This window comes from Cryptomeria japonica, chromosome 8 (assembly GCF_030272615.1).
Source record: "Cryptomeria japonica chromosome 8, Sugi_1.0, whole genome shotgun sequence".
Taxonomy (NCBI): domain Eukaryota; kingdom Viridiplantae; phylum Streptophyta; class Pinopsida; order Cupressales; family Cupressaceae; genus Cryptomeria; species Cryptomeria japonica.
In genome coordinates, this window is record NC_081412.1 from 687586477 (window position 1) to 687609354 (window position 22878).

Consider the following 22878-nt stretch of genomic DNA (forward strand, 5'->3'; position numbering starts at 1 on the left):
CACCCCCACTGCTCTGCATCCTCTGTGATCGCTCTGATCTCGCCTGCCGCATCTGCGAATAACTGAGAGCTCACTGACTCACTGGCACCACCTGCTCATATAACCCCCGCCAGTACTCTATCTCCGCCTGAGCTCGCCGCATCTCCCTCATCACCTCCCCTGTAGGCCCCTGTGCTCCTACTCCAACCCGGACTCTCTCCTGCAGCTCCGCCAATCTCTCCACTGCAGTATCTCTCTCCCGCAGCACCACCGTCAGCTCTGACTCCCGTGCAAATAGCTGCACATCCCTAGCTGCCACCTCTGCCTCCAAATCCTCTATCCGCGTCTGCAAGCGCACTATAATGTGATCGCACAGATCTCCAGTGGCTCCCTCCCCGGTATCCATAACTACCTCCCCTACACCACCCTCTCCCGTAGTCCCCTCCCCTCTGTCCATCGGGATCTCCCTCTCCATCCCCCTCCCACTCAGCTGAACTCCTCTCGATATCAGTGGTCCCTGTGAGATCTATAGAGGCAGTCCACCTCTCCCTCTCCGCTGACTCCGCATCCCCAATCCTCCTCCACCTCCACCACCTCCTCCATCTCCTCCTCCACCACCTCCTCCATCTCCTCCTCCATCTCCTCGACCTCTTGCCCTCCTCCGTCTCTGTCCCCTCTCCTCCTCAAACGCTGGGATTGGCTCTGCTGGATCCGATATCCGTAGGATCGGGTGCGCCGCCCGATACTGCGTGTACTCATCTGTAACCCCTGCATCAACGACCCTCGGTCGTAGGTCCCATGGCCTCGCTTGTAGTGTCCGAAACTCTGTCAGTGCCTGATCATAAGGTAGCACTAGACCCCATGCATACCTCTCTCGAATAACTCGAGCATACTCTCCAGATCCACTCGGCAGTCCCTGTTGCCGTCGGAACTGTCTCATCACTCGCCCAGGCACCTGTCTCTCCACATGATAGGAGGTCCTCCCAATGAGGAATTGGATCATGAAGACATAAGGTAGTGCCTCTGCGTCACCATCCCATGGCTCACACTCCAAGTATGGCCGCCATATCACTACATCTAGGTCATCCAATGCCCGTCGCCACCACTCTAACTTCCCCAAGTGGGGCTGACTCATCATGCCACTGTACATAAACATGTACGGCTGATCCACCGCATGGAATCTTAGACTCACCGGTCAAGTCACTGGTAGGTGCTCCCAAGCCCAAATGTGTAGCAACGTCATGCCCACTGCTAAGGAACCTCTCCCTCGGTACATTACCTCATGGAGCTCCTGATACATGTGCGCCAGCACACACGGCCCCCATGCAAATCGGGTCCCCTCGGTCATCATCATCTCGATAACCTGTCCCCATCCCACCGCCAACCCATGTGACCGCCTGTCTGGACACAGCAGTCCTCCCACGATCCCTGACAAAACTGCTGGAAGTGGCTCATACAGTGCCACTATATCCTCCCATGCGATCGAGCTATCATCAATGAACACATCCTCATCAAAAATCCGCTGCACTGCCACAGTCCCCCAGGATCTATCATATGTGACCAGCTCTCCTCGAATCGGAATCCGTAGGATGCGCCACACATCCTCCAAGGTCACAGTCATCTCCCCCTGTGCCAAATGAAAGGTGCACGTCTCACTGTGCCACCGCTCTGCCAGTGCTGTGATCAATCCATGATTCATACGAATCACGGGCATGTGCATCACCTCATAAAGACCAATCGCTGCAATACAATCAATCTCTGCCTGGGTCAATCGATCCCGCAACCCCTGTGTCGCAGGATGGCGCTCGCGTAACTGCAACACGCGCAGATCCTCCTACACATGGACATTCATCAATCACCATCAGTTGTTTTGTTTTCAAACTTTCTTAAGTTTAAACCTAGACTATCAACAGATACTTTGATCAAGTATCTTCGGGTCTCAACAGGTAAGCAATCATGGTCACCTAGACTTCAACGAACATTTATTCTAACAAATGACCTAAGTCTCCTCAGGCTGCTATGGTTCAAAACAACTCCCACTTCACATCGCCACCCATCCATCATTAGGCATCGGGAGATTTTTCTTCATCCAAACTGGGGCATTTCTTTATCCTAAAGCAAAAGCGCTATTTAACCAACAAAAGCGCTAGTTTTCAACAATAGCGCTACAACCCTAACAAAAGCGCTCAATCAGCTATACCATAGCGCTACAACTACAAAAGCACTCAAACCCCTATACAATAGTGCTCTTTTAACACAATAGCGCTCAATTAACCCAGCAATAGTGCTACTTAATCAATAGCGCTAAAACTTGCATACAATAGTGCTAATGCAGAGCAAAAGCGCTCAAACAAAGGCACAATAGCGCCATTGTGGCACAATAGCGCTAATTCATGGAACAAAAGCGCCAAAACCAAAGTTCCAGCGCTCTTGCTCCGACTTGACTTGGACTCAGCTAAAAACCTATCAAAAATGCACAAAAATTAAGTTTTCGAATTTGCGTACTACTGGTCCGTAGTCATCTGGGCGCTGGAACCGTCGGACTAGCTCGAATTTGTGCTCGGTGATCAGAATCAGCATCGTAGCTGCTGCTCGCTCCTCCAAACGTCACTATCAGAGCTCTCGTTTTCAACTGGTCACGGTCACAAATGATCCTGTTTTCACCCCATTTATACCCTTCGCCGTCATCGTAACTTCCCCCGTGCTCATCGTCGTGGTCCCCGTGAACTTCCCGAGCCCCCCATTTCTCCATTTTTCCTCTGTTTTCTTCTATTTTTCACCCGTATGCCTATCTCCTTCTCTTCTACCACCCTGCCAATTTTCATTCTTTTTCGAGAGATCGCCCGATTTTTCAAAAAAATTCGGCCCGTCTCTCGAGGGGCATACCACCCATTAAATTAACATTTTATGGGGCATTTCTTCACACCTATTTTTCTTTCTTTGAAACGAAGCGATAAACCACACCGTCTCAAAGAGGGGCAAATGTAGTCACATAAATCTGTCCATTTTAATTAAATGAATATTTCGTATTTATTTAATTAAAAATTCACTAGCCATCAATTAATTAAATTAATATTTAATTAATTCATCTCCAAACATTCTTCTATTAATTAAATAAATTATTCAATTTATTTTAATTAATTCATTAAATCAAATTCAAATCAATTAAATAAATAAAATCTATTTATTTAATTAAAATCCCCTTTTCCTCTTTTAAATAAATTAAATAAAACATTTATTTAAATCATTATCCCCACCCCACTTGCATTTTCCTACAAATGCAACTTGCACACATTTATTGAAATAAATGAATTTTTATTTTAAATAAAATCCTATTTTCCCTCACCCACCAAATCCACTTGCAAAATCTAATCTCCTTCTAGATTCTTCTAACCCCTTCCTAATTAGCCTAATACATCCCCTAATTATTGTCACATTCCTAAGAAAAATGGAGTCACTTCTCAAAGACTCCAAAGTCTTTGAAAAGCATTTAATGCTTTGTGTGTTCAACAAATTAACCCCCAAAGTCTTCCAAGACCACTAATGGCTCTTACATGACCATTTATGGCTCTTACATAACCATTTATGGTTATTTCAAACTTGTCCCCCCAAACATTTATTGTTTTGACCATATTCATCCATTTCACATTTGCACAAGAGTTTATCCATTGGATAAAAGCTTTATTCTTTGAATAAAGAGTTTATTCATTCAACCAACCTTGACTCTAAAATCCCAAGGTCATATCAGGCATTTAATGCTTATTCCCTCCCCTCTCAACCTATCTCACATTGACACTTGTCATCCTGAGATTGGGTTGAAAGCCCTCGCATGGATTTGAAATCATTCAATCCTGACCCTTGTTGAGATTACTCAATCTCAACCATTCATTGCTCCATTTTCCCTATAAATAGAGCCCATTTCTTCATAATCCAGATCTTGAAAACTTGTATGCATTTAAGCTATAGGCATTTTTAGAGAGCATTTTAGCATAATTATCTAATATCTTGTCTTTTTGATAAAATAAATCATTTTAGCATCAATAACATAGTATTAGCTTTTCATTTCACATTTAGAGCTATACTACCATCTCAATCCTCCATAAGCATCCATAGTGCAAAAAGCTGCTGAGAGCTACACTATTTTGGAACTTGGAGAGGAGAGGAACAAGGGAGAAGGAGCTAAGGACATGCTAAGAGGCAGTTGGAGATGCCTCATAATATTTGTTTCATTTGTTAGATACATTAGCATGCTTTTAGTATCTCTCTTGGTATGCCTTTTTAGATTAGTTTTTGATTGACTAACACTGACGGTTTTGTGTCTTTTTGTGTTGTTGATCATTTACTAACCTTGTGCCATTTAGGAGGGCGTCACTATCTACTAAACTCTACAGACAACCTCCATTTCAAGCACCTCATATAAAGGAAATACAAAGCCTAAACCATCTAATGGTAAATTGAAAACCCGTGAACAAAAAACACTCAAAATTATCAACCAAATTATCCCAATTAAAGTTTTCTTATGATATGTGATAACATGCATCATAAATTGGTCGATGGGTGTAACTCCCCTTTACATCTCTTTTATGTATCCAACAATTTTTTACATTTTCTAAGTAATCTTCCAGAGGCCAAACTTTTGATCTAGTGGGTAGACTAGTCTCTTTTTTTTTTTAACAGAAGTGATTGAAGAGATCTATTTAATGGGAACCCTTGTAGGCATCAATCAAGAACCAAATTTTTTTATTTTGCCCAAAAAATGAATTTTTTTATTTTATATAAAAATTTACACCTTTTGTAATCTTAAAATTAGGAGCAAAGGTTATACACCATTCCTAGCAATCATATCAATCATTAGATGAAACTTTCTTTTGGCCTAACACTTAGGGTTGTCATCTACACTTTTTCTTCTATCTCTTTCTACCATGCTATTATGGTCTACAACAAATCTTTGTAGGGGACAATTTAGTCTCTAAACTCTCTTTAGATTGACTTTGTTTCCTAATATTCGTCAAGTGATATATGATTTCTCTATGATTATGTCACATAAAACTAAAACATGCAAAGTTGAACTCTAAACTAGTAGGCTAGTACGATCACCAACTCTGATACTACTATAATTAGCCTTGGGAAAAGCAATAATGCAAACCTAATCATTCACCTTCCACAAACATTTATTAGTTGACTAACAAAACTATCGAGCCCTATTATTTAATAAAACAATAGACTACTCATATTTAAATTATTGTTTATACATCAACAATTTCACTATACTCCAATCAATAATGGCAACATAACACCCAATCTTAAATTACTATAATGAACATTTAATATAATATAATTTTTGGTCTCTTTCTTATTACAATAATGTGTATATAAAATTTAAAAAAATCTAAAAAAATAACAATTCATGCCAATAGCAATAGTAAATCAAATTAATATAATACGACTAGAGTTCATATCCAATGAAGTTGAAACATGAACTTTGTACAAGATCACCCTTCAAAATCACTTAGGTTTTTGTTTAGGATTCCCACACTTGAACACACGTGCTCAAAAGGCATTATGAAAGGAATTTAGTTTAGTGTAGATATTGATCTTGAATGAAAATATTTGCCCTCTTATATCCTCCACCATACACACCCCTAACTTCAAATTTGAACTATTAACATGGATGTGAAAGATTCTACTTTTAAAGTAACAACACAGGAAAGAAAAAAGAAAAAAGAAAAAACTACTAGAAACGATATGCTACATGCTAGGAAATTAAGAGGTGGATAGAAACATAGGCAAAAATATTGAGGATCAGAGGTTGGCCATATCACAAGACTCAAAACTATAGAATGAGGTATCAGGGTTTGAGCAATGGGCATTGGCAATAAGGGAAAGTCTAAAACCCTAACAAGAAGAGGGAAGAGCAAAGTTGGGGAAAAAAAAAGCATACTTAGGAAGGGAAAACACACAACAATCGAAACAAGAAAGACACAAGTATTGACCTAATATATACATAGTTAGATTGAGTGGAAACATGACATGACACAAAGGAAAGCTTTAGAATAGTTAGGAAAGAATATAGCCAAAAAATCACAAAAAATGAGAAGAGGGGATTCTAAATTAGTTGTGTAAAAGATTTAGAAGATTGAATGCATGCATGAAAGTGAATATGTTTCAAAATAATGTTCAAAGTGTGTTTTTTAAGAATTTGCATGCCTACTAGCCATTCAAAAATGGAAAAGCGCCACAAAGAATGGTTCAACTATTTTTAAATAGATGACTTCTCATGAACATTGTCATGATTGTGTTCGTGATCAAGGGTGATATAGTGTCTAGGTGGACACAAGATCCGATGAAATTAAAAAATTGTAGAGATACTAAATTATGATTGGGTCTACATATCATCTCGACCAAAGGTTTGAAGGTTGGGGAATGAGCTATATGGATATTGAAACATATGAGTAGATGAACACTAAAATGATTTCACAATATAAAACAAAAATTACCAAGTAGGCAATTTCTAACTCTAGAAACCATTTAATCTTTTATTTCTTATTTCTTAATTGACCAAGACCCCAAATAAAAAATAATTTTAAAAATCATTCTATAATTTATTCTAGATAGTATTCAAATTTATATTCAAGAATGTTTTTAATTTTTAATAATCAAGTACTTTTTATTTTCTTTATTTTCTTTACATTGAAATATAGAAGTGATAGTCATGATGCAATTAACTTCTCTTGTAAGAAAAGAGAAGTACTCACAGTTAATTGTTCAATGTTTGTATACTTGAGATAATATTAGGCTCATCAAATTTATATTGACAATCTGATAAAATTCGGTAATGGCTATGCTAAACTGAAATTTTGACTTCTTATCGATGAGGACTGTCGTTAAATTTATTTGAGATGATGTAAACAATCCTCATTGATGAAGAGTCAAAACTTCAGTTATGTAAACATCCAGCCATCAATACTATAATACATCATGATAACTGAATAACTGTTTTAATAAAATTCTAATACTCAACTTGATTTAGAAGATTTGTTTAATCACCTTATCTACTTGCTTAAATGTTTCTTCGAATTTCAACTGCAGGGAATATCTTTGATTCCAACCATTGCATGTCAGTTGAGACCTGCCTCTACCAACGTGACTTATACTACGTGGAGATCCCTGCAGAGGAGCAATCTGATATATATCTAATACTTTTTCATGTTGGACTGTTGTCTGGGCTATGTTTTGAATGGTGGGCCTTACAGTTGTTTGTAGTCGATCACTTCAAATTATTTATCTTTTCTGGTTACATTACAACAGTGAATTATTAGAGTGAGACAGAGTTGATCGATTAGACAATCTGAGCCCTTTTGTGGAGCACTTTTTAGCATTGGGAAAAAGGGTACGCGTACACCCTAACTGTACACACAGTTGCATAACATCGATTGTAATGGTCCTTACACTGTAAGAATAATTCTGCACTTTTTGAAAATGACTTCTGGATTTGATTCACATGCATTTTTGGTAAGAAAATTATGTGTCAGAGTGATTAGGGTTGAGGATTAGTGGTTGAACATGTTTTAATGGTTATGATAGTATTTGTTATTTTGATGTTAATATTTATAATAGTATAGTATACTGGTTGTGATCTTAAAGTTTTGTACTGATATTCATAGTACTTTGAATTGAATGATATATTTTTAGATTTAAAAAGTTATGAATTATGTGATGTCACATCAACAGACAAGCAAAACAAGACTTAATGCACAACTATTCATCTATCCTATTTAGGATCTTTTTAGATACCTCAACAAAAAGCATACTCAGTCACATCAACTGAGTTAATGAAAATTATTCATCTTCTCTGTTTAGGATCCTTGTAGACACCTCAACAAAAAACATGCTCATGTCACATCAATCGATAATATGGATCAACAACCTTAATTATAAACAAGGACCTTGCTAGATAAATTATTGTAAAAAATTGAAAGTAATTTGAAATTGCTATGAATGATTTTGGTAGACTGGATCTCTCTTTTATGAATATATTTTGAAACACCGCAAGATATTTTATTTGTTGAATTTTTTAAATTAAATAAAAAGACCCAGATGGCTTGATGTAATTTTGTGATATATGAATGAGTCAATTTTTTATCACGAGACTGATGGCATGTGTCAGAACTACAATTCTCATTTCTAACACTTGCCATTTGCTGTAATATAATAATTTTAAATCATGTTTGATTTGTTATCTTTTTGGATAGGACTTGTTTACAGACTAAAAATATTCGTTTTGGGAATATGTCTAGTAGCTTCCATTTTTTTTTCCAGTTTACAAGGACTGTTAAATTTCGAGCTGAGGCAAGCAATAACCCTCTAAAATGCTAGAGGTAATTCAATAATGGGCTCGTCTCCGTTGTGATTATTTACTAATTAAGCACCAATGGGTTTCATTATCTTCTTATAGTAGTTGTTTTTGTGAATAAAATTTTATAGATTTTACAATAGTGTGGCTCTGCATCATAGGCATAACTAACACATACAGAAACGGATTAAATATTGATTTGACACATGGCAGCTTTGACATTAGAATACATCAGTTGATTTATAATTTAAAAATTAGGCAGTATAGAATTTTTTCAGACCATCACCTGTAACGGGTATTTCAAAGCAATCCATATCCCGAATGTCCTGTCACACTTGGATAGCTCTGATATTCGACGGTATATTTAAATAGCTTCCCTCGAAAGTAAAACGTGCATTCAAACGTTTGGTTTGGGTGTAGGATAGTACCATGTCATCTAAGATTCTAACCAATCATCATACAGACTTGAACATCTGCTCGAAGAAAATTTAACCCCTGAAATATAAACAAACACATATAACTGTTGGTTAATTCTAACATCAGCAGGATTATAATTACCTGTAGATACAGGTAAGATTTTGAATTCAACATTCATTAATGGTCAACACATTGAATCTTTGTGCAAGTATCAGCTGGAGAGGCTAGGGTTTTAACTGCATAAGAAGTCAGCATTAGCTCAATTGGTGAATAGAGTACCATATTTTTTTTACTTACATTATTATCTCTTGATTTAATAATCCCCAAAGCCATTCTGTCAGTTCAGACAACTGGAAACAGCATAGCAGTACAAAGAATTTTGAGAAGTTGATACCATAGTTTAACCATGAGAGCTTACATTATCTCCATTATTGTGCACCAGTAAAGACTTTTAACATGATTCCTGAATCAACTATAAATTTCTTTTATATTTGCCGTTACATGCTTTACATGAAATGTCCAAGAAACTAAGGCAGCATAGTTACCTTGAAGTGTTCCAAAAACATATCGGATGCATTCATTTGGTTGAATCTTATAATATTTCTTTATATTAATAAGAACCAGGGCCAAACCCACACTGCAAATGCAACGTTCTTATATGCCATTGATTTGTTAACACTATAAAAATATTCATTTGAGTTAAATACTTAAAAAGAGCGACATAATGTAGAGAAAAAAAGCAATCCAAATGGAAGTTTCTGGAAAGGGCCTCCTAGTACTTTCTTGTAATCAGGGATCTTATACATAATTTATATAAATTGAAACAGATTGTTCAACTCCAAACCTTAAATCGTGTACTGAACCACACAACTGATAAGCTATGAAACCTGTGCTAAACATGAGAACCAGTGGAGTCTATTTTTCTCCTGTATTGGAATAGCGCAATGAAGGGGATCTATTTCCTATTACTCAACAAAATATCCAAAACTCTTTGGTTTTACTGAAACAATAAATATTATTATTTTAAGAATCATTTATAAATCACCTTGCAAAAATTAATTCTTTCCAATGTATAGTACACTAGTTCAAAGATTACACTCTGAAAATTAAGGGTTGCACTAACTGTGTACCAATTGTAATATCACTGCCTACAAAGGGCAGGGATTATAGAGTAATATTTATCGGGAAAATTAATAATCAAACCTGCAACAAAACAAAATGCTTCAATAGTCGAGTATTATACTTGCTCAAGGAGCCACAGATTGCATTATAAATTTAATTGACCAATTTGATAATCAAAGCTTAGTCTGTTGGCAGCTCTTGCTAAATATGGACAAAATTTGTTGCTTGTTTGCAACAAGAAAAGTGCATTTAATGTCTACAAACTTACAGTCCGAATGTACTTAACACTACCTGTTTGACCTATAAGACATTGGTACATGAAATATATATGGTACAACTAAGTTTATATTCCTAATTCAAACTGGCTTCTGCTGATTAGATACATCTAGCTCAAACAACTTCTTTCCCGTGTCTTGCAAATCAATAGTAGGAGGTTATCCATCATCAGATGATAAATTCTTTATGGCATTCACATCAGAATTTCCTGGAACAGGAGTTTGATGGTTGCTACTGCTTGTCACAGAGCTACTCTCTGACAAGGGCTGAGCAATCTGCTTCTGATATGGTATGTGTTCTTGTTTAAGCTCTACTGATTTGACTAGGGGAAGAGCACCAGTAGTTGAGCATGTACCAATTGTTGTGAGAGTTGTTGATACCTTTTGTTCCAAAAATTGAACAAATAAAACCTATTGTTTGAAACATAAAATATCAATTTTTGTTAGGAAATGTACCAATAGTTCTTAGGAAATGTACTAATATTGTAAAAATAACCAATCAGGTGATGCCATATCAGCTGCACAACTATTGGGGCCTCTTTTGCATGCCTATTGGTCTCACTTTTTTTGGGGCTGTTTTGGACACCTTGGCAAAAAGCATGCTGATGTGGCACCATACTTATGATGTGGTGCTGAAAGCTTAGTTATAAGCAGGGGACTTGCCAAGTAAGCTACTATAAAAAATTGGGAGTGATTTAAAATTTCCACGTAAGATTTTGAGAAGCGCTAAGTTAAGGTGATCAACTACTGGGGCTCTTCCCCTACATTCAAATCAATATCACTCAAGTGATCACATTTTGTCTCCATCTGCAAGCTACTCAGAGAACTGCTGGTTCCAACCACAACACCTTGAGCCTGAAGTCGCTTTCTTTCCTTGTATTCGCACATCTCTTTTCTATAGCGTTCCTTTTCTTGTATACCACGTTCTTGATAGGGCTGCCATAAAAACAAATTAATATAAAAGCAATACAAACATTTTGTATATATGGTCATAACACTAAGTTTTTCATTTACATACAAGTTTTTCATCCTCTGAAAGGCTATTCCACAGATCTCCAATCATCTTGCTAATTGCTCTATCCTTATCTGGTTGAGTTGACTTCAACCTAGCTCGTTGCTCAGCAAAGAAAAAGTTATAGCCAGTTCTGTTCTGCCTTGGTGCACTGGGATCCTTTCTAGTCATTAGCTTTTTTTTTCGCCTGCGTTGAATCTGCTGTTCTGTGACAGAGGGTTTGAACTCATTACCCAGGCTATTCATAAAGGAATATACAGTTGCATGCTGTGGTACAGTGCTGGAAGGAGGAACATGGTACAAAACACCCCTCATTTTCCTTGTCCCAACAGTCACATTGACTAGGTAACCATGCTCAAATTTTCCGTCAATACAACCAGTAACAACAGTTCCAATAGATGATGCCGGGTCAACTGCAACAAAGTTGTATTTATGATTAAATTTATTGATATGCACAAATATTTATAATAGTAATACAAAGGCCACTCCTTAATCAATAAATTATTTAAAATATTGGTTACAAGCAAGATCACCTCCAAGTGCTTGGGCAGAATCAATCTTCTGCTTTTTCTTATCTACTACAGGACCTTCCGAAGGTGAACGTGTGCATTCTGTCTCTGACAGTGAATGGGAAGCTGGAGATACTGAAGGGAGGCAAACTATATATACAACAGAAAGTATACAATTATTTGAGAAAAGCACGATATTTATGTGAACATAGCACAGTTTGAAATGATATCAATAATACGGTTTTATTTAGATACCTGATGATGAAACTACAGGTCCCTTACGCTGAAAGAAGTAAACCTGCTCATACTGGTGAAGCAGATAAAAATAATACTTTCGTAAGACAAATGAGGCACTCGTAGTTGTTGGAGGAAAGTTGAACACCAAAGTGATCTCCTTCCATTTCCTATCTTTAATGACCTGTGTCATGTGATAGAAGAAAACTCAACTACAAGCTTTAAACTCTGATCAAATGGCAATTGCAAAATTACTAGGTAAAAAGTGATCTCCTTCCATTTCCTATCTTTAATGACCTGTGTCATGTGATAGACGAAAACTCAACTACAAGCTTTAAACTCTGATCAAATGGCAATTGCAAAATTACTAGGTAATAGCTCAGTGGTTTGAAAAAATGTAACATTTAAAGATGAATGCTTCACTATATAAGAAACAAACGAGTATGCATAAACCTTTGGTTATGTTAGAGAAAATCGGCAGATGCATGGCATAATTAATGTTAAGTGTGTCAAATGCTGTGCTATTTAGGACCGCAGTCCTTGCTGCAGTGTCAATTGAACCATAAATCTGATGATTCAGTGGTCTTAAAATTGAGAAAACAGTATGGTAGGAATTAAAGACATTAAATCTCCAAAATCCATGAAACTGGACAGTAGCTTCTGGATTAGACTGTGTGCTAGTTTTTTGCATCAACAATTCAGATCACACTCTTTGATCCATCATCAGGATGTTAAAGTGCTAACAGAGATAAAAATGGATCAGTCTAATCCAGAAGCAATTATCCAGTATAATAGGAGGATACAAAGAAAAGTTAAACTAAAAAAAACCAGGATTTAAAATTAAACATGTTTACCTAAAAATTTATTGATCAGATAAGGAGACTTTAACCCTAACTTACCATTTCTAGCCCACCACGAGCTGTCACTTCTTTGTATAGAAGATGAAGATCCAAATCCTTGCCTCCTATTCTGGGTATACTGCACATTGAAAACTTTAGTACCTTAAAATTTGCTTCGATGCAAGTTAACCATACAAACATGTTAAAGATTAAAAATGAAACAATTTAAGACTTAGCTAGAGGCCATTCCACCTATCAAAAGTGTTGCATGTAAAAAAAAGGGAATAGTGACCACAAGCACAATTGAACATTTTAGTTACTAGCAATTGAAAAATAAAACTATATTTTGATGTTTGCTAACAAAAACTAGCATATCCTAGACGAGAATAGAAAACGCATATGCTTTTCCATGCAGAAGCATAGTATGCAAGACCAATATACCAAATGAAGTGACGTGGAATTCACCTTGTACAATGTTGATAAACTATTTTAAAAAATTGTATTTAAAGGTTATCATGGTCATCCATTGATAACAGGCTTTTCATAACATTGCAAAATACCAGCCATTTTAAGTCCCAATAATCAAAAAACATCCACATCTTGAAACATGTCAATAGTATCTGCATTTTCTTTGCCACCTGTAATGTCCCTGGCTCTCCAGAAGTTCTTTGCTTTCCACATAATTTGAAAGGTTTTCACAAATTCCCAACACTAAATAAACTTGAATGGTACTTCTGCCAGTGTCCATCAAGCATTCTGGATGCACTTCTTATCAAAACAATAACTAATTAAAATTTTTAAACCACTGTGTATTTAATTTAAAAACTAATTATTATTTTAGTCAAGAGTGCATCTAGATTACTGGATAGACATTGCTACCTTTCTTGTTTAAATCACCCATACTGGCAATTAGACATTTGCTTATACAAACATGCCACCTACTAATTCAAATCTCAAAAAGTCTTAACAAAAATCAGGGGGCAAAACATATTATCCCTGTTAGAACAATAAAACCTGACATGATTTTACATTTGAAGTTGAACCATCGCAAGTTAATTTTTTTAACTGGGTGCTAAGTAGAGTCTAGAGGATGATCCATGTCTATGTACAATTCAAAAGTCGCCTGAGAATTCAAAATTCGTCCACAAAATTCAGATTTCGTTTGTCTTTCTTCTGCAACTCTTAATGTTGTTTAAACTAATTCTATCTCCAACCACTGCACGATTATGGATGAAATTGTGGATTTCAAATAAAGCACGCAGAGTCATTGAAAGAGAGCTTTTGTCCAGGCATCTGTCTACAAAATAGGTTGCTCAGCTTTTTCTGCCAATTGCCCAAAATTGAAAACAGAATCATGTGGAAGGATGAGAGTAGATCAGTATATCCTATAATCACACGTCCATCATGAATTAGTCATTAATGTCAAATCACTCAATGGGTCCTATAGAGGAAAGTTGTCACCTTAGCAAAGCTAGTCACAGTACATCAGGAAAACAAAATCCTAAATTTTGCACAATTAAAATTTCAAACTAAACAAATTAGTATAATAAGCGTTTGATGCTAGCTGGTAAGTTATATATCCATTTATTATGAATGAGGAACATCATATGGAAGCTAACCCAATGGCTACAGAGGTTGTCTGAACACACATGAATGGCATTGAATTTATTTCAGTCAACTGGCTAACAGTTGCCTTAATGGTTATATAACGGTCACAGCATCATCTAAGGTGTCTTCTATGTTTGTTATTGCCTTTTTTATGATTTTACCTCTATGTAAACCTTTGTCCATCAATATTAGTTAAAAATTTCAAGACCCTTGGCATTTTATTCTTTACACTGTCCTTAACCATTAACTTCAAAGACCGCATCAATAACACCCGTTAAGGTGTATCTAACATTAACTTGTTTGACACCCAAAATAAATGGGTTATAAAACTAATTCTCTCCTGCCAAGAACTCATTTTATTTCAATCAACTTGTTGATGTTCCATCTAAGCCACCTTGAATCTTTTATCCTAAAAAACTTTCCTACCTCTACAAACCTAGGCAAAATGCTGCCAAAAGATATGCAATGTATCTATAAGTAGGATCCTTTTAACTTCAATCTAATATAATGACAAATCAGGTCTGGATTTCCCTATTTCCACATGTATGATGAGGTGTTGGTGATCTCAAGTAGAGTACATGAAGACAGTAATTCAACTGTCTTGACAATTTATGCCAAAAGCATTGATTGGAGTCACATGATTCATTGATAAGTGAAAGGAAGTCAAATTTTGGAACAAGAAAGGCAATAGAATGGCAAAACACGTGCCAATTGAAAACAACAAAAAACAGTAAAGCACTGTCCGTAAAAAAGATATAAGATGAAGGAAAATAAGTACAACTGGTGTGTTGTAAAGTACAACTTTGAGATTTTATCACCAACTTTCATGGGTGTCTTTCCATAAATATCAAATCCATCTTTATAAGATGGTGTCAAATACCATGCAAACACATTATGCATAGGCACTGTAGAGAACAATAATTTCTCAGTAATGAGTCAATGTTCTTTTATATGATCAAAAAATTACTTTTATCTGATATAAACTACAACCAACTCAACGAGAATAATTTCAGTACTAATTATGTAGTTGTTTTTTGCAAAATCATATTTAACAATATGCTGTGCTCTTTAGGAATTCCTGAAAGTGACGGTCATTGATTAGAATCATGCATAGGTCTACCTCAAATAATATTGCAATCATATATAGCTCTACCTGAAATCATCCCCGTAACCAATTCTTCAGCTAAAAGTCTCTCTAGATCTTCCCTGAAAGAAATTGTAATTAAATTTTCCATCTATTGTTGTCCATTTAGTACTAGTTTGCTTCAATTCCATATTCCAACCATTTGTTTAAAATCCTGCATTAAAAATTTATTTAATTTTTTTCAAAATAATTTGCTTTAGTGAGCTTATCTTTTTTCCAAATAAATGGATGCATGTATATAATACAGCACAAGAGATGTTTTTCTTTTGGGTGTGAAGTACATCTATGTATAAGGTTTAATCTGTGCAATGCAAACAAAGCTAAAAATCATTTACCTCAAAAGTGCTTAACTCATGACTGCATGCAGTTTGTATAACAAACATAGCTAGTATAGACAAAAGGCACTTTGATGATGAAAAAAACTACTAAGGCAATTACTTTTTAACTGTTACTAACTAGAATGATATATCTTAAACTCTAACATTAATTATTAATTAATAATTTAATAGTTAGATCTTGTGGTCCAAGAAGGTATACACATCAATGGGCAGCAACCTATAGGCCAAGAAAAAAGTTGGACAAGCAAGGAGGACGTTGCCAACCAACAAGAACAATAAACTTTGTCCCAACCTTCAACATCTGACTCAAGAAAGTGTTGAATGATGTATTGAATGCAAAGGATTCATCCAAAGATTTAACATTGTCCCAAGAAAAAGGAATGTCAACTCCATACAAGAGACAATTTGATTTTGATAACAAAACCAATTTGTGAAAATGAAACATCCTTGAAATCGATCATGCAAATTATATTATGCCAAGTAAACAATCTAATGAACGGTTTCAAGCTCTAAGGATATAGGATATTCTAATTAATTTAGAGTTCTAACTTCTAACTGACCAAATAATGAGTTCAAAGGGTTTAGGGGTGAGGAACTAAACCGCAAATCTCAAACCAAACAATTGTGTTATAAGGCCTAACAAGGAAAACCAACTCAAACAAAACATTTGTGTGTGAATAAGAGTATAATTATAGGGGCTCTAAACGTAGTAATGAGATCTATACCAGATTCCGATCAGAAAAGCAAGTCTGAGTGGAAACCACGGATTTCATTACACCTCATACTGTAATACATCAATAGGTGTGTTTGAACAAGGCACTGTTTCAATTCCACAAAGATCCCCAATGGGATGCCAATATCTCAAAGATGAAGGAAATGAATCAAACATGTTTTGTTGAACTCTAAGAACAATCAAATCAATGACTTGTGGCAATGACAAAATACTTTGCACGCTGGTGGACAGCTCTAATAAGTAGAATAATTTAGAATAGAGAAACCCACCTTCAATAGAGGTGCCACATTGGATATAAATTCTAGTGCTTATTTAAGAGATGTCCTTACGTAGAACCAAAGTGCATCATGGTGTCGATGAAGGAAATAAACAAGACATAGCATTCTCAAATGGCTGATTGGTCCCAAACATAAACCACTGAAACGCCTTATATAAAAAGGAAATTAGAGTAGCCACTCAAGAGAAAATCAAAACATGGATGAGAGATATTATTAGACACAAGGAAAGAAGGCTAAGATACGAAGGCATTGATGAAGATAAAACATGAGAAGAAAAGATGGTGGAACTGTAAGTTTATAATATATCCTGTTCCCTACACAAATTAGTACAACTCTGAAGAAGTTAATAATATAATATTGCTCAGAATTGGTGAAGATGGCAAAAGAAAACAAAGGTTAAAGAAACTTCATGTTTATCAATCAGCCTATTCCTTAGAATCTTTTTATTGAAGTTCCATATGCAGGCATTAAGTCTTAAGTCCTAGAAAAAATCTTAGTTCTATTTGAATCTTGTGTTGCTTTATTGTCTAATTTTTTTTGTGTATGCATAATAATTGTGCATCTTATGTAAACTAGCCTAGTGAGGTAATTGATAATTTGATGGTGTTATATATATTAAACTTCCAGGATATTACTGCTTTGGAAACTGAGTTACATAAACCATTTTTGTATGTTAATTGAATAGCATCTTAAAAAAAAAAAAAATGTTGCACCTTCAAAACATACTTGGAAAGACTTGGAAGGGGTAAGAGTGGAGGTGGACTTCCAGAAGAACAGCTTAGGGAAACTAAATGGCTTGGGAAGCAGGTTGTTGTGGAAGGAGGTCTGTATATGTACATTTAACAGAGCATGGGCACATGGCTGCTTAGGTTCTCATAGAATAACAAGACCCGCACATACCAATGCAAACCCATGGCAAATAATTGCCATAATGCAACACATAATTCACTAAATTCACTCTGCTGATGGAGTAAATGCATATGGTAGGTTAAGCTTTTCCATAGCATAGTTAGTATATCTTCGCATGTCATGGCAAACCCATAGCAAATTATTGTTACAATGATAACCCCAGTATATGCTTAATAATAGTTAGTGAACGTGAGCTTTACAAAATCATACCTTTATAATGAACAACTTTCATGAAGAGAACACCAAATCTGATATGATGTTAAAGATTGAAACTCAACGAAGGTGCCTTAGCAGGTACTGCCATATATATATATATATATATATATATATATATATATATATATATAGGTTTAGACATATTCATATTACACACATACAAATATATAGTGATACACAGGCAATGAATGTAAAAAACAATGTGTAAATGACTAGAAAATATACTGTGATAGTGCATTAATGGGATATAAAGAATAAGCATTAAACCAAAATTCGAAATACTCACGATAATTTGGTGCCAAGTGCGGCATGAAACTTGCTTAGAGTAGTCAAAAACAAATCCTTGTTGTCCACAACTTCTCCATGGCTTGCAAGTGGTGGAGGATAAATATGCTGGGGAATGAAAGACTCGTGAATAGCAGACCCCTGCACATACTGTTGATTTTGAGATAGCTGCACGTTACCTGGTGAAGAACCAAACGTACCACCCAGCTGGGCTGGAGGAGAGGCGAGATAATGCAGAGTGTGAGCAATGGGCGTTCTGACTTCAGGATACAAGCACACCAATCCCCTCTTCGTATGCTGTTGTTGTTGCTGTTGCTGATATGGATATGGATGTTGCTGGTGTGAATGATGTTGTTGCGGGGTGTGATGATCAGGGTGTGGTTGCTGCTGATATAGATGTGGGTGTTGCTGGTGTTGATGGAAATGTTGTGGAGTGTGCTGATCATGATGTGGGTACTGCGGAGATTGGTGTGGGTGTTGCGGATGTTGTTGATTATGATTCTGGTGTTGATGTTGAGGCGTCAATTGCTGACGATATTGACATGTGTTATGATGTTGCTGATCTTGGTGTGGGAGTTGATCTTCTCCTTGCTTACTGTTGTATAAGCTTTGTTCTTGCTTTGGCTGACGAAGGTTCAGGTTTGCCTCCTGCCGCTCTTTCTTTTCTTTCTGTAAGTTATGCTGCTCGTGTTGATATTGGCAAGAATTTGGTTGTTCTTGCTTACATTCATGCGGGTGCTGTTGATGTTGCTGCTGCTGCTGTTGCGGGTCCTGAAAAGTATTTTGCTCTTGTTGGTCTTGGTCTTGGTACTGCTGCTGCTCTTCGTATGGACAGTCTAGCTGCTTTTGCTGACATTCGGGTCGGTTTGGCTGCTGCTGCTGATTTGGACATAGATGCTGCTTCTCTTGCTGATGCTCCTGTAGCATTTGCTGCTCTTCCTCAATCTTCTGTAACTGCTGCCGGTGCTCTTCCTTAATCTTCTGCAACTGCTGCTGGTGCTCTTCCTTAATCTTCTGTAACTGCTGCTGCTGCTCTTGCCGGAGTAGTTGTGCATTTTGCTGCTCTTGATTCTGCTTCTCTTTGTGACTTTCATATGGGTGGCGGTGTTGATGATCCTCTTGTTGGGAATCTACAAGTTGGGAATGAGTAGGACGAGGAGGCGACTGTAGAGACATTTTAGAGATAATATTTTATGACAGACTTGGAAACAGGTACATAAGGCTTACACTACATAAGACACAGAGAGCAAGAATTCAAAGGCATATACTACAATGACACAGAAAGCAATAATATCTGAGGAATATCTATTAAAAAAAGGAAGCAAAACAAATACTCCAAGGTACATATCACAAAAACAACCAACAGTTTCTGAGGCATATGCTGTATACACTTTTTAAGAAGAGACAGAGGAAGCAACAGTGAACCGACAGCGACTGCAACACCCAGAGATTTAAAAATCTAATAAAATACAGAGAAAATGTTTGCTTTAACAGAATCTATGAATGGTCCCTGAGTAGACACAGTGGGGTCCTCATGAATCTTCTTAAACTCCATCATGGCACTAGTTTATAACGATATCAAACTACTTAAAAAAACAAAAAGGGTCTCCTCCATAGCCAACATTACTACTTCCACCATGCATACGATGCATTGAAAGTAGACCAGAAATTCATTCAAAAATGCTCGAAACAGGCATCCTCGAACTGAAAACCCACATCAAAGCTTCTCGATAGATACTCACAGCCATTACAAGTTTCCTAAACTAGGCCTACAATGATTCTCAGAACTACAACTGAACATTCTGCTAGAGAAACTCAAAAAATCCCAAATGGGCATTTCCATATAACCCTTAGAAATGTTGTGTTAAGCATCTGGATGATCCCAAAACCACCAGATACAATACAACAATCCCGCTCAAAATCCACTTTCTTAAGGAAACCCACATGGTCCCTCACCGATTCTTCCCAAAAATAGCAAACCCACATTATGGTCCCTAGTATAAAACCTGAAAGACAAAAACCATTCATTCATTGAGAAAATGAAAATTGCAATTAATGGAATATTCAAAGGGGGTCAAACACTACCAAATATAGACCAAATTGAATGCATGAAATGATGTTTTTTTGGATTACTAGAAAACCCAAACCCAATCCCCATTACCCAACATGTATTGAGAAAAACACTTTAAACATAGCAAATTGTGCCCAAAGGAAAAAATTATTATTAAACAAAACCCTAGGCCAAAAACCCAAATTACCGTCAATTAACGTTAACAGGTTACTGTCCCGTAGAGAACGGCGTCAGTTACCAAGCTGGATTAAATTCAACTTTAGTTAATTAATCTTGCTATTTTTAAAATCATTCCTTTTTTTTAAATTGAGTCGGTAAATCTAAACGTGCAGATTCAATTCAATGATATTAATTGAACTTTCCGTTCCATTGATCATTCTCATTAATGTTTTGAGGTTTTTTAAATGTTGGGTTAGATAGGGACTTGGTAGGATATGCATCCAATTATTAGTAGTCTCCATTTATTTCTATTTTCAATTAATTATTATAATTAAGGGTTAACTTATATGGTTTATATAATAGCTGATATTAATTTTATATAGTTTATGATAAAATAAGTTTTTTTTAAGAAATGTTGATTACAAATAGAAAACATATTAGAGGAGTATGTACAAGATGACAATAGTATGAAAGAAGACAACAATCAAGAGCAATATCTTCATGGATTTATGTTGAAATAAGATTGTTCTAGTTTTAATATCAACCTTTCTTTTCACATCATCATATTCAACAATTTATTCTCAAGAAAAGGAAAGTGAAGGATCGAGGACTGGATATGATCTTAAAAATAAGTAGGAGGGAGGAAAACAACAAAACAAGGAATAGGGCCTCTAAATAATAAGACCAAAATCTACAATCCAAATAAAAAAATTAATTTAATTTTATGTTAATTATAGTAACCAAAATGAAATGTAATCTAGAATAATTGTATTTATGCAATTTTATTGAGTTATTACCATTTTCATATATATTGTTTTCAAATTATTTATTTATTTAAAGATTATTTTGTTTGATTATTTTGTTTTCCCATTAATGGGCTCTCTCGGGTTGATCCGGAAAGGAAAAAGGGGAGTCGTGAAAAAGTGGGAAGATTGGAGTGGCTGAGACCTGAGGAGGGTTGGATTAAAGTGAACTTTGATGAGGCTTTGAGGGGAAATCCAGTACCGTCTTGTGTGGGATTTGTAACATGGGATTGGCGAGGAGATACCCTGGCTATTAGAGCAAGGAGACTTTGGATGGCACAAACAACGAAGCAAAGGTGTAGACGGTATTGTGGGGTGTGAGGATGGTGTAACAATTGTTGGTACCATGTTTGCATTTGGAAGGTGACTCCTAACTAATTCAATTATTAAAGGAGAGGCTTTATCCTAGAAAATTAACAAGATTATTAAAAGATTAGATTAGAATTAGCAACCTTCCAATCTTTTTGAGTTTTGCATGTACTGAGGGAAGGAAATGATATAGTTGACATACTTTCTAAGGTAGCTATATCATTGCAGGAGGTGAGAGGTGAAGTGGTGTGGGAAGATTATCGTGGTGTTGAGTTGGAACCCGTGTGAGTCATATGCTGCCAAAGGAGGAAGTTAATATGATTCTCTTTATTGTTGATTTGACAAGGGGTGTAGGTGTTAATATTAAACCACAAATGTATGTAGTGAGTTTTATTCTCTAGGATAAGGTGTTGTGAAAATGATAGAAAGTGATTTTTGGGGTGTAGGGAAAGTGCTAGAATGTAAGCCAATTTTTCGCTTCACTCGTCGAAACAACAACTTGCTTTTCTTGGCAAAGAATCTGAGAAAAAGGCTTGTGGGGTTGTTTAAATCTGATGACCCCATTTGTTTTCAAATTTTGGATTTGTTGTTTGGAGATGATTGCATGAAATTGGATTTTCGCTACAGAACCAGTGTAGACATTATCTCCATGTTAGTTGCATGGGGGTTGGAAGTCGACACCCAGGAGGATGTTCCATGGGTGGTGAAGGTGTGTGTTCTAGAGTATTACACATATGGAATGACCTCTATTCTCATGAGAGAAGAAGCAAGGGAAGGGTTGTGATGCCAGTTTAGAGAGGTATGATGCAAGATGGGGAAAAGTCGAGTTACAAATCCTTCATCTTATGAAATAATGGTGCAGACGGAGCCGCTCGGATGGAGGAGGTGGATTTGGGGTGGGATGCACTGAAGGATTTTGTTCATGACGAGGAAGTGGAGTAGTGGATGGCAAGGGAGGCGAAGAAGAAAGAGGTCGAGAAGAAAATGAAGTTTGAAACCAGAAGATTTTGGGATCAACAACCCAGGTAAAAAGAAGAATAAATTGTAAATTTTCCTTATATCTATTTCTATTCGCTTGATTGGCTTAAAGACTTTCGGCTTTGTTTTGGATGGTTTTCGATATAGAGAAGGGGTGGTACGTAAAGCCACATTTTGATAATGTTGTATATTGTTGAATGGTGTAGGTAGAAGTTTGCAAAATCACTATTTTTAGATTGTGGATTGCATTGTAAGGTGCCTTTTGGGGTAGGGTTTAAAGTATTTAGTAGTGTTGTATGTGATCAAA

General features: G+C 36.3%; 1 protein-coding gene across 1 annotated transcript; it reads right to left on the minus strand.

Moving 5' to 3' along the window:
- Window positions 1-9849: 9849 nt before the first annotated feature.
- LOC131032412 (uncharacterized) lies at window positions 9850-20316 on the minus strand. Its single transcript, XM_059210092.1, has 6 exons — window positions 18253-20316; window positions 12801-12879; window positions 11923-12085; window positions 11692-11817; window positions 11165-11571; window positions 9850-11082 (listed from the first exon to the last, which is right to left on the minus strand). Exons 1-6 carry the CDS (start codon window positions 19425-19427, stop codon window positions 10891-10893), a joined length of 2142 nt encoding a protein of 713 aa, XP_059066075.1. The 5' UTR covers window positions 19428-20316; the 3' UTR covers window positions 9850-10890.
- Window positions 20317-22878: the final 2562 nt, after the last annotated feature.

Bases quoted from the DNA above. Each gene is read 5' to 3' on its own strand.
- LOC131032412 (XM_059210092.1), bottom strand. From the start codon at position 19,427: ATGTCTCTACAGTCGCCTCCTCGTCCTACTCATTCCCAACTTGTAGAT. The intron at 12,880-18,252 runs GTGAGTATTTCG...TTCAATGTGCAG, and splicing joins GCACTTGGCACCAAATTATC to TATACCCAGAATAGGAGGCA. The intron at 11,572-11,691 runs GTGATCTTGCTT...ACTTTGTTGCAG, and splicing joins TTCTGCCCAAGCACTTGGAG to TTGACCCGGCATCATCTATT.